The sequence below is a fragment of the Drosophila takahashii genome, chromosome 2L (assembly GCF_030179915.1).
Source record: "Drosophila takahashii strain IR98-3 E-12201 chromosome 2L, DtakHiC1v2, whole genome shotgun sequence".
NCBI classification, from domain to species: Eukaryota; Metazoa; Arthropoda; class Insecta; order Diptera; family Drosophilidae; genus Drosophila; species Drosophila takahashii.
In genome coordinates, this window is record NC_091678.1 from 21,683,884 (window position 1) to 21,696,552 (window position 12,669).

Consider the following 12,669-nt stretch of genomic DNA (forward strand, 5'->3'; position numbering starts at 1 on the left):
TTCCGAGTTCATATGGTTTCTGTAATATAATTTTCTTTAAATTAGTTGCAACGCTATTTTAGTCTTGACATGCCGAAGCTAGCTTTCTTTCTTGTGTTAAATTCCTTGGGGTAATAGATAGCAGTGGCAGATATAGGATTTTCTTGTGGAGGTGATATCAAAACTTTTTTTTTTTGCTTTCTTTTTGAATATCAAAATTCCTTTGATTTTTCACCCGAGTGGGGGGTGATATATCACCCATATCACCCCGTGGATCCGCGCATAATAGATATTGTTTAATTTGTGTCAACAAAAGTAAAAAAAAATTAATTTATTAAAAAATTATAATTTACTATATTAAAAACTTGAAACTTGAACACTTTTCGAAGAGGCGAAGTTAGCTTCCATTCTTGTTTTGAAATAGCTTGGGGTAATAGATATTGTTTAATTTGTATCAACAATTGTAATTGTATTATAAACGTGAGACTTGAATACTTTCGCAAATGTAATAACTGTAATCAACTTAACTGTAAATGCCATCAAGACTTTAGAAGAGGACTAAACGCCAGCTCTTCAATTGCGATTAGAAACCCCTTTTTCGGAATATCTAAAAAAACGCCTCTGGCCGTAAAGTATTCACTTTGAGCGACTGCAACAATTTAAATCCAACACATCATCCCAGGCAGCTTTTACAGGCTGCCTCCTCTAATTACTTAATTACGTGCTCCGCCATCGCTGGGAAGCCCGATGTAGTAGTGGTAGTGGGTTTCGGGGTGGGATTCCGGAGGGGGGATTGCAGGCCGGACAGCAGAGAAGCCAGCAGGAGCCACCGAAAAAGCCGCACTGGTTACACCTGTGGCCAGACTAATCTATCATGTGCCATAAAGCGCTAAACGGGATGCGAGGAGCCGGCTGCAACAGGAGAGCCATAGGAGCTGTCTCTTTAGTTTTCCGCCATTCTCGGCCATTTCCATCCTGCTCTTCCCCTTTTACCCTTTCCGCTTTTCCTCCTTTTTGCCGTGTTGATAAGCCGCATTGTGTCCGGTGAGTTGCGCACGCGGCTTTTGTGGTCGAGCGGACGGTGCAGCGCTAGAAATGTTTATGACTCCGCAGGGATCCCGAGCTCAGTGTTTGCCAGCGCGGCGTGTGAGGTGTATCTTTGAGTGGGATAATACACAGCAAGAAATAAACATACATTCTGAGCTATCATTTTTAATGAGAACAATAAGTCATTGATAGCCTGCTCTTAATGAAATATTTATTTTGCTTACCAACACCCAAAAAAAAATCGAAAATGTTAAACATTGTATTTAAAATATACCAGATTAACAATAATAAAGTGGTATTGACCTAATATTAAATAATACAAGTTCTATACTCAGTGAATAATTTTATATGAAATATTATAAAGTAAATGTTTTTTAGTTTCATTTCTATACTGAAAGGTTCAATTTAATACTTTTGAAAGTATCAATTTAATTATAATCTTATTGATGCAATGTTGAATTCATGTAACAATATTTTCGTTTTTATGAATTTTTTTAGGTAAATTTGTCTGATTTTTACGCATATTATAAATTTTTGTTCTGACAAATTCTACTCATCAACATTTTAATTTCTAAATTTTAGTGAAAGTTATTATGCCTTGTAAAACTTTTATCGCTTACCACTATTATTGTAATTTATTTATATTCTTAAAATCAATTGTATACAATTAAGCCGCCAACGAATTAAAACAAAATAAATTGGTAAATATAGGTAATTCAGTTTCGGCTTTAACCCCTTAACATATTTAGTGGCTTAAAAAGTATTTTCTTTCAGCGTACTTATGTTCCTCAGTTTAAGAATAGGTGTGGCAGTGCGCGTTTCAGTATGTGGGTGTGACTGCCGTGGCGCAGTTGTTATTGGCCAAACGCGTTGGCCATGTTGATCCCTAACGAAGCGCCTAAAAGCCTTTTGTGCCTTCTGTCCGTGGAATGATGAAACAGTGGAAACTAAAGGCCGGAAGATGTTGGTCAGTCCGGTAAAGACTGTTTTGCGAGTTAAACCGAATTACAGTTTATTAAAAAACTCAGTTTATCTGCTTAAAAAAAATTGTTATTTATGAAACTACGTGAATAAATATTTATTTGTAGGATTTTTGTAATCTCTGTTAAACAATTGTTTTGGACCAGACTATTTAGCCTGCGGCCTTTAAGCATGCAATGAAATATGCTGAATATGTATTTGGCATGAAAAACTACTGCATGCTTTTGGGCGCAACAATTTTTCACTCTGATAAAATAAAAGGGGGGGAGGGAGGACTTTTTAATAAACTATTTTGCAGCGTAGACAGCTGGAACTTTCTTTCTTGGTGACTTGCCAGTAGCCGAAAATTTCTCCTTTTACACACACATATTTGCAGATAGAAATCTGATTTTCTTTCTGGGGCACAGAATGAAATTGTCAACATAATTCGCAGTGAGCCATGAATTTTTTGCCGCCGACAGACAAAAACAAATGCCAAATCGAAAAAATTATTCACCCGAAAGAAGGAATGCCCATAACCTTTTTGTGTGCGACAACAAAATAAAATTTGTTGTAAGCGTCAATAATGCAAATTGATAAGGCACAGAGCAAAATATTCCTCTGGGCAGGTCTCACAAAAACCAATTGAGAAAATGGCTGTTGGGTAAAATATTAAAAAAAGGAAACCTGATTGTCAGAATTGAATTGAATTGTGAAGCAGAAATCGAAGGAGGCAAGGGTTGTAAAAACAAAAAATTAATGGGAATAATTGAAAAAACAAATACATTTTTGAGAATTAGATTACGCTCTGGAAATGCTCTATTAGTTATGTAAGAAATAAAAGAATTTAAAAAATTATACAATTCTATTATTTATTTTAAAAAATAACAAAAACCGCTGAATAAATATTTGATCCAATAAAAGAAACAATTTTAAAAGCTTTATTACTTTGAACGAAAATAAACTTCGAAACAAACGCTTAATACCTTTATTAAGAGTAATCAATTGTTGATTGTCTCAGTTTGCGAGAGAGCAGAATAAATTGTATAAAAGGAAACAATCAAAACAATGCGGCCCCGAAAAATAATTGAAAAAGAAAGATACCACAAGCGATGTAGGTGCCTTAATTAATTTAAAATCAACAAAAACATAAATATACATTATATTTCCGATGTAAATTTCGTGAACATTTTCCATCGCCCACATTTTTAATTTTTCCTTTGCTTCGGTTTGTGCACAGTATAATTTTTGGTGCCCACAACTGGCCGATGTGAAGGTGTCCTTGCACCTCTTGTGGTGGCCAGGACTCAAAACGAAACTCAGGAAGTCCGAGCATGCCTACGCATGTACAACAAATATCAGCGGTTAGGAATCAGATGTTACCCGCTGCCTGTGGGGCTGTGGTGCCCAGTTCAATGGGATAGGCTACGAATGCCTTCAGGGTTCGGGCTGCAGCCGACGGAAGGGTTTCCCTGGACCTCAACTGCTGCTGGTGCTGCAAAATGTGCTGCTGCTGATGGAGCGGCATGCCTGGCGCAATCCGGTGTTGATCGCTGAAGAACGGATGCTTCAAGGCCTCCTCGGCGGTTATGCGCTTCTGGGGATTAACTTCCAGAAGGCGGGACAGCAAATCGTAGGCGTTGGCGGGAAATATATCCAGCCCATCGTACCTCTCCAAATTGTGCCCACTGTTGCTGCATAGGCAATTAAAGGTGGGCTGCTCACAACTTCGGCACATTTCGATGCTGCCATCTGGCTTTCGATACTTGCGGTGCATTTCGGGGGCCAGAAAAAAATCGGCATGCCGAAATCTCATGCACACCCGCCGTAAATCCAGTGTGTTCACCTTTTGGGCCAGCAAAATCAGTCTATCCAGCATGAAGGCTGTTTTTCGCACTGGCATATCCCCAAACAAATTGATTATTTCCGCCAGAGCACCGCAATCGTGGGGAGCCTTGAAGAATGGGTGTAGAGCCGAGAGAAGCGAGAGCATTATAACGCCAGCAGCCCAGATGTCCACCGCCGTGGATTGCTGGGGATATCGGAGCAGCACCTCTGGTGGCCTATAGCCCGGTGTTCCGGCTCGAGAGGCGTGCATTTCCTTCTTCGAGGTGTTCGTGGAAACCACGTAGTTATTGGGATCCGCACTCGGGTTCATCGACCGCAGGCGATTGAGCAACCGCATGGTGTCGGCCCTCTGATTGGCCACATCTCTTTTGGTCAGTTGTCCACCAGCCTGTTCCCGCAGTCTCTGAAGACTTGGAGGTCCTGGCAGGGCATGATCAACACCACCTCCGCCACCCAGAGCCCGCATCCTTCGACTGGTCATGTAGTCCTCGGCCTCGGCCTGAGCTGAGTTGCCATCTGTCAGCATAAGGTTCCTGCCGCTTTCCATGTCCCGCAGGAAACTGAAGGCCTCCTTGGAACAGAGGTCATTGGTCTGTATGACACTGCCATCGTCGGCGATCCGTTGAGCCAAACCGAAGTCGCAGAGTAAAAACTTTCCAGTTCTTCGGTTATACAGAATGTTGCTCGGCTTGACGTCCCGGTGAATTACATTGTATTTATGGACATGCCGCAGGGCAATGAGCAGGTTCCGCAAATAGTCGCGAACCTCTTGGAGACTCAGACTCCTGTAGATGTCGTGGAATCGGTCATGGGTCATATAGGGCATGACAAAGGCCACGTTCTCATTGTACCTGATGCAGCAATTAATTCCAATGACATTGTCCACTCCGCCAATGCGAAACATGCACTCCAACTCCCTGAGGATCCTCTCAGGATGATTGGTGGGGTTATGGTGTTTAATGGCAAAGCGCCTTCTCTGGGTTTCCACAAGACATCGTTCACGCTGCAGGGTTCCCAGGAGAACTGTGCTGAAGGTTCCACTTCCGATGCGGCAATGCACATCGAAGATTTTGTGTATTTCCGGAATGCTCTCCTGCAACTCCTTCAAGGCCTCTTCGTTCTTATCGACGGATTGCATATTTTTTGCCTGTATGGCGGATAATTCTTTCAGGGCATTTTGACGGTTGATTTTGGCCAGTTTCTCATTGAGATCGACCGTGGCCTTGGGCGCCTGTTGAGTTAGGACGTGCTGTTGCTGAAAATGATGATGAATCCCCGAGACGGAGGTCTGAATCCCTGAAGCCACAATACCCTGCCTGTCGTTATAATACCGATTTTGGTGATAACTAGTCGCGGAGCTCAGTCTGGCTGATTCTGCATTCGCGAGTACTCCGCTCATATTGGTCGCAGATTTTTCCAAGGCTCCCATTCTAATGGCGTAAAGGGATTTGGTCGACGTCTGCTGATGGCGATGATGATGTGTGTCCTTCCTGTCCATTTTCTTAATGGGAATTTAAGTAAATAGTTGCGCCACCCATCAACAGCCTAGGCTTAACAAACAGTACCCAATTTCTTCTTTTTTTCAACTTTTCTAAAAGGTTTGAGCTTTAATTTCTAGGTCTGTTTCCGGGGTCAAGCGGTTTCAACCTGGCGCGGTTAACCGCGGTGTAAACACAATAATTTCGAATGAATTCGGGGGTGTTTGTGTTCGAATTTTGTGCTAGAAAAATTACCAGTTACTAAATAGAGACTATGTATTTGTGTTTTTTTCGAATCATATTTTGACAACTATAGCAATGCTCTTGATATAGTGAAATATATTAGTTTGCCTAAAAGTTTCTAAGGCCTACGGATGTTGAATAAATCTTTTAATACTTTTAGCTAATTATAAACTTTTAAATAAATAAAGAGATCTATGTAAAAAACACGCTTTGAATGTCAATAATTAAAAACTCGTTGGAAACTTTAAGAAATTTACCCATACGGGTTCTTTACACACCTCCAACATTTCCAGTCTCATATATTTATGGCACACGACTCCCTTACAACCTGTTCATATTTCGGCATTCCCCCACTTCATATATACCCAGGTTTATATGGAAAAAGTTCCTCGGAAACCTATACCAGATGTTGCCTTTGTTGAGTTTGATTGCCTGTACGGTGTCGCCACCTAGCGGCGACTATTCCTCGCCGTCGTTTTTGTTGCTGTTTTGGTGCATGCAATTTACCGTTGCAGAGCTCGACCCTAAAAATGTCCACCCCCTCTAGTCGAAATTTCGCCCATCCGAAAAAAGACGGTGTCAACATCAGCTGCCTGTCCACTTGTTTTTCACTTGATGCTCGAAGTTTTCCCGCGGCAACAGCTGACATTGTGGACGTAACTAAACTACCTCTAGATCCCCTCCCCCTTTATAACACTATAGATCTATCCTAAAATCCCCTTCTACTTTTTACCTGCTACACATTTTCAACAACAAGGTTTTATGGTACCTATATCATTTTACGTTACCAAAACAAAAGTTTGGCCAATTATATATATATAATTTTGTTTTATTAAAATATTTTACAAGAGTCAATGCCAAAAATTGTTTTTTCTATGCCATTATTTTTTCATTAAAAATAAATTTTTATTCATTTTTTAGTTATTTTTTTAGCTATTACAATTAAAGTTATAGGTAGGGTTGTCATTATCGTGATATTTTCGTACAATTCACACTTAACTAATGGATTATAACTATAAAATGTAACACTTTCTAGAACTAATGAATTTCATCTATAAAAGCCACATCAAATTAATATATAAGCCAATTTTAAGATCTGCAGCATTTCCGGATCTATTAACATACATGCTAAGCTCTTGGTAATTTTATTTATTTTATCTTTATAAACATTAACCTTTGGTCATCTAAGTAGTTGTGACTGCGTGAAGAGTAAAACAATTCTTTAATTAGCGTAAAAATTGAAAATTTTGCGGTTTTATTTTGCATAAAAATCGTGTATAAACCGCAATCTTTAGCACATATCAGTCAAAACAACATGAGCCTTCCAAACGTTCTTTTTTTGCTTGGTGAGTTTTTAAGAACATATCATTGAAAGTACTATGCTAAAATAATTATTTTTTTAGCCATCATAGTAGAGGGTTGTAATTCGCCCTTATGTAAGAGTCATATTAAGTTTGACCAGACTGGATAAAGTTGGTTTTACCAGTGTACTCACTGCCGATTAAATTTGTGTAAATCAATTGCGGCGTTGGCAGCTAAAATGGACTCTTTAGAAAGTCATTTGGCTGTCGAAAATATAAATGGGAATTGAATGTCTTCAGTCATTACGAAAGTTTTGGGAACAGTAGAAGGTACTGCGCCTGGCCCGAAGTAATTGCCCAACAAGGCAAACTGGTTAACTGGCATTTAAGAGCAGGAATTACAATTACCCAATGCTTTCCTCGTCGCTGTTTTCCTTTGGATTTTCCTCGCTCTTCGACCCACGCTTTTCCGGCCCCAGAACCTCCTGTTTATTCATTGCCGGCAGTCAAGTGCAACTGGCCTTTTCGAAGTTTGTGCAAAACTATTGTCAATTGCGCCCGGGCCCAAAGAGAGTTGGAGAGTCGGAGATTCGGCGTTGGCCCCGGGAATTCTCGAATGGCCAAAACACAATGCAGAACAACACTTGGCTGCTTCCCCTACTTCCCCTACTTCCCCTACTTCCGCCCACTGAATGGTGAATTCAGGGGGGTGTGAATCCCATCGCCTACCGACAACAACTTCTTCATCAAGCGAAACTCCCTTTGACCGAATTTCCTTGGCGCCTTCCGTTGTGGCAAGCGCCAAACGGAAACTTTTCCAGCCAAGTCAGTTGGGATTAGCCTTGATGGCTAGGGGGAGCAGAGGGCGAAGGACTTTCGCCGGCATCCAGGTTAGACACTCGTTCGGTGGCAAACTGCAAATTAAGCTCGACAAAACGATTTGCTTAGATTGCCGTGTACAAATAGGTTTCGGGTTTTCTGATGTTGCAAATGCCTCGGTAATGAGACTGTTTCGAACAAAATTGTTCGGTACAAGGAGAAGCTATTCATGTTTGGACTTTTTAAATGTCTTAATAATATTCTTAATAGAAAAATGTATTATCTTATCCAGGGAATAAACCAAAATCGAAACCGATTCCCAATAGAAACCCGGAACCGTTACCGATATTAAAATAAAAGTATAATTTCGAACCGTTTACCGTATTGCTGGTACCGGTACGGTTTTGGTACTCATTTGGGGCTGTCCATATATTACGTAATCACCTAGGGGGGGGGGGGGGAATGATTATGTTTGATTACATGGGGAGGGGGGGGGGTCTTGCACAATGATTACGTAATCATTTTATATAAATTTTTTTATTTAAAGAATTTATTTAAAAACTTTTTTCCTTTAATTATATCTACAAACTTTGATAGGAAAGCAGAGAAAAAATTTGTTTAGTGGCTGGGCGGCGAAAAAGAAAATGTTTAGTGGTTCAATCACACGAAGGAAGCGAAGACCTGGAATGGCTTGACGAAGAGTATGTTGGAGATAATTTCAGCGTAGACGAACCGAATGTGTCATACCAAACTCCATTTATAAACAATATATAAGATTGGGTTGCATCTCCGTTTGAATCCACAGATTAAAACAAAAAAAATTTTATTCTTGGGATTACGTAATCATTGGGGGGGGGGGGGGTGTTTATTGAATGATTACGTTTGATCACCAGGGGGGGGAGGGGGTCAAAAATCACCAAAAACGTGATTACGTAATATATGGACAGCCCCTTTACTAAATTCGTTAAAAACCCTGAATTAAAAATTCTTATATGTATGGATCAGTATGTACTATAAATCAAAATGTCTCTCTTTTAACTTTTAATAAAAAGCTTAAAGTATTCCTTTCCCTGTCGCTGCTGTCATATTTCACTTGACTAAATATTCGATTTTTTTTTTACTTGCCTCCTCTTCAATGCAGACGAAGCAGCACTCAAAAAAAGGAAATCGAGTGTACGTTTTTATAGAATAAAATAAAATTATACAATTTCAGTTTGGATTGTCACAAAATTATTCCTCGTAGATCAATATCTTTAAAATGTAAGCATGATTATAAAAATAGGTTTAGAGAAAAGCGCAATCGACATGTGTCACATCAGTGCAAATAACCTGAAAAACTTTCAAAGCTTATATCTTTTATTTAAAGTATTAAATCGATCGATTTCAAATTTTAACAGTGTATTCTAGACATACTGAAAGTTAAAAAAAAGTAATATTCCGTTAGCCAATTATTTTACTTTTTCTTAATTAATGCTGACTATCAGAATGACACATCATTGGATTGCATCTAGCTTTCCGTGGTGAATGCTTTGTCGATGCAAATATTATGATAACTGGAAAAGAAGAATTATGGTTTAGAATTTTTTAGCAGTTATTAATATTTAAAAGAAGTTACCTATAATATTCCAGACGCTCGAAAAAATCATTGCTATCGGACCTTGGGGATGGATAGTATTTAATTTGTTGCGGACTGGTTGAGTATTTTTAAAGTTTCGCATCATTAGTGCCAGTTAATGTATTATGTATGGTTCTGCGTATCAAATAATTGATCTTGATCTTTGATCTTTCCATACATAATGTTTACAACAATATGTTATACCAAAGTGTCATTTACATGTTAAAACTAGAAATATCTTTTATGAACCCTTTAAATATATATTTTTTTAAATTTAAAAATATTAATGTTATGTTTTATACGAATTTTTAGCTGTGTTTAGCTTAAATTTGATTTTAATATTGATACAATTTAAAGCCTCTTTTTTTTAGTGCATCCCCACACCATTATCCCCGCAGTCGGGGCCTTTGTCTTGCAGTTCGGCCAAACAATTTCGCTTACCTCACTCGCAACACGTTGCGGTTAGCAGAGGCGCGCGTAGCGGGGGTTTGAAGTTTTGGAATGGAAACTATTGGGGTGGATATGGGGGTTTAGGCACTCGAAATCTTGTATGGGCCAAACACCCGTCGCGTTGCTTGTTGATTGTTTTGCCATTTTGCGGTTGCAATTGATGGCACAGGTGGTGGAGAATGTTGCCGGGCCTCGCAGTGCTCCTGCGAATTGGGGTGGGGAAATTCGGGGGGGCTAAATTCAGAAACTCAGCCAGTCTTAAAGCCCACAAAAGTCTCGTTTTGGCAACTGACGGCAGCCGGTTGTGCTCCTAACCGAAAAGGTAATTCCATGGAAAATGGCCAATAGCCAAGGCACTTCTTTGGCTTGCTTTTGAAGCACGTGTCTGGTTCTTTTGGGTCCCACTACCCTTTAGTAGATTTTGTCACTGCTAATGCTTCAGTCGAGTTCGTACTCTTGATTTCGATATTCGGCGCTGCCAGAAAATATATACAAATACCTTTTAATAAATGAAATGTTACTAGAGCTTGAAAATTATCGATGTCAGTATCGATATTATCGATACTTCTGATATTTTTCAAACATCGATGTTTATCTATAACATCGATGTTTTTCTGACGTTTTATTAGAGAGAAACGAACAGATTTCACTCTTTAATTTTGAGGACCAAAATTACTTTAAATACAAAATCACTTAAAGTAGGGACAAATTACCATACAAGAACCGCGAGTTCTTGGTACTTTATTCTTCTTTGGTCCCATAGATATTATGAAATACTTAAAAGTAGGCGAAAAGGGCATAGGTTAGGCAAAAAATGGCATATAAAAGAATCGCGAGTTCTTGGGAAGAGGAGGAACTTTGGTTTTTTTAGTACCAAAAACAAAATCTTGGTTGCAGCTACCGACCTTCTGTCCGCTATTAAAAAATCTCGAGAAACCGCGAATTCATAGCCTTTGATAAGAATTGGTCGCTTTTCGAAGATCGTTTGAGCGATTTGGACTCAAGGATCCAAAAAAAAACAACCGCGAATTCTTCAGAAGAGGAGGAATTTTTACTTCTTTATGGTATAGTATCAATTAAAGTAGGGGAAAATAACCATAGGTTGTGGCATAAAATCTAAAATGAAAGTACCGCGATTTCTTGGGGAAAAGAGGAACTCTCGTTCTTTTAATACCAACAACAAACCAAACGATGACCGTTTGAGCAATTTTGGCAAAGGATCAAAAAAAAAAAAGCAACCGGCAATTCTTCAGAAGAGGAAGAATTTGTTCTTCTTTAGTACCAAAAAATGGGATGGAACAAAGGTTTGTTCTATTATTTTACATAAGTATTTCCTCATAAGATATTTTAAAAAAAATTCTTAAGAAGCCGTGAATGTCTTTGACTAAGAATTGGTGTCGTTCTAGACATGTGACGCAACTCAACTCAATGATCAATAATAAATAAACCACGGGTTCTTAAGAGGAGGATCCTTTAGTCTGAAATTCAGGGAACGAAAATAACTGTTATTGTAAATTTTTCATACAAAAAAATCACGCACTTAGAAGGGTCCTAAAAATTTTTTAAATACACCACAATTTTTATTAGCCATTGTAGTTTACAAATCCGTAATGATTTTTATTTTTTGATTTTTATAATAAAACTCAAAAAATAACTGTTATTTTTTGATTTTTATGAATAACAGTTATTCCCTTGACATTTTTGAAAAAATGAAATAATTAAAAAAAACATGATACCCGTGCTTTTTATAACTTACTAAAAATTTGTTAAAAAAGGCAACCGCGCATATTTTATACCAATATTTTTTTAAAATTTTGTTTACCCACAAAATCGCCATAAATCAAGTTTGAGTTTTATTTTTGATCACGACGAATAACTGTTATTGGTCAACTTTTATTATAAAACTCAAAAAATAACAGTTATTCTTTGAGTTTTACTTTACAAATCAGAAAATAACTGTTAAAGTGTGATTTTTAAAATAAAACTTATAACAGTTACGTTCCCTGCTGAAATTGCATTTTAATATTGAAAACCGGAAATTTAAATTAAATAAATTAACCGCGATTTTTTCTAATAATAATATTAATAATAATGCAAGTGTATTATGCATGTATATAATAATAATACGTGGTATTAACGATCATAATAATAACGATTTTTTCTAATAATAATATTAATAATAATGCAAGTGTATTATGCATGTATATAATAATAATACGTGGTATTAACAGAATTGTTAAGTCATTTCGCGGTATTAGATAAACATTAGATTAAATCATGAAATGAATAAAATTGTAAGCAATGAAGTAAAAGAATGTAAACACATAATGTTAAGATCAGAACTTATGTTAAGCTTTCCTCTCTTGTATTTGCACATGCAGCCGCTGAGCTCGGCAAAGCTCCATGCAGATGAGAAGTTCATTAAAGCCAGTGAAGGCAGTTGAAATTTTACACTCTATACATCCACACCGTGTCCCTCATTTTCGTGGCTGTTTCCTGACGGAGACAGATTAATAATAGTTGTTAATTTATGACTATTCATTTTGGCGCCCCCGGGTGGACACACGGATTCCTTGGATTTTGGATTAGAGTTGTTAATTGGAATTAACATAATACATAGTTTCAAACAAGTGAAACACATGGGTTTCTGTAACTGCACACGGCAGCTCGCCAGTACTCAATACCAGGTAACATATTGCAGTGTTATTTGAGCAAATAATCAATTGAAATTCTGTTGCTTATTATAATAAACATTAAACTTGTTCATTTAAATTTTGGCATATAAGTGAAATTTTGGTGGAAAAATACCCGTACACAGTTGCATAGCTGTATATAATTGGCGGAGCACATGTCTACACACACATGTACCAGTCCGAAACGGTTATCTTCAATTCCTCTTTAAGAGCGGTAAACTCGTTAGTTAGAAGTA

The 12,669-nt window shown here is 38.0% G+C and overlaps 2 protein-coding genes and 2 long non-coding RNA genes across 4 annotated transcripts in view; 2 read left to right on the top strand and 2 right to left on the bottom strand.

The window, feature by feature from the left end:
* Window positions 1-12,669, top strand: part of LOC138912018 (uncharacterized) — an 84,733-nt gene that overhangs the window by 66,677 nt on the left and 5,387 nt on the right. The gene's annotated exons all lie outside the window — the stretch shown is intronic.
* On the bottom strand, window positions 3,102-5,634 carry LOC108067600 (cell division cycle 7-related protein kinase). Its single transcript, XM_017156705.3, has one exon. The coding sequence runs from the start codon at window positions 5,330-5,332 to the stop codon at window positions 3,359-3,361; it is 1,974 nt and encodes a 657-aa protein (XP_017012194.2). The 5' UTR covers window positions 5,333-5,634; the 3' UTR covers window positions 3,102-3,358.
* Window positions 6,645-7,147, top strand: LOC138911898 (uncharacterized). The gene is made up of 2 exons (XR_011417530.1): window positions 6,645-6,901; window positions 6,959-7,147. It is a non-coding gene; the product is annotated as an uncharacterized lncRNA (long non-coding RNA).
* On the bottom strand, window positions 9,014-10,234 carry LOC108067621 (uncharacterized). The gene is made up of 2 exons (XR_001770419.3): window positions 9,291-10,234; window positions 9,014-9,228 (listed from the first exon to the last, which is right to left on the bottom strand). It is a non-coding gene; the product is annotated as an uncharacterized lncRNA (long non-coding RNA).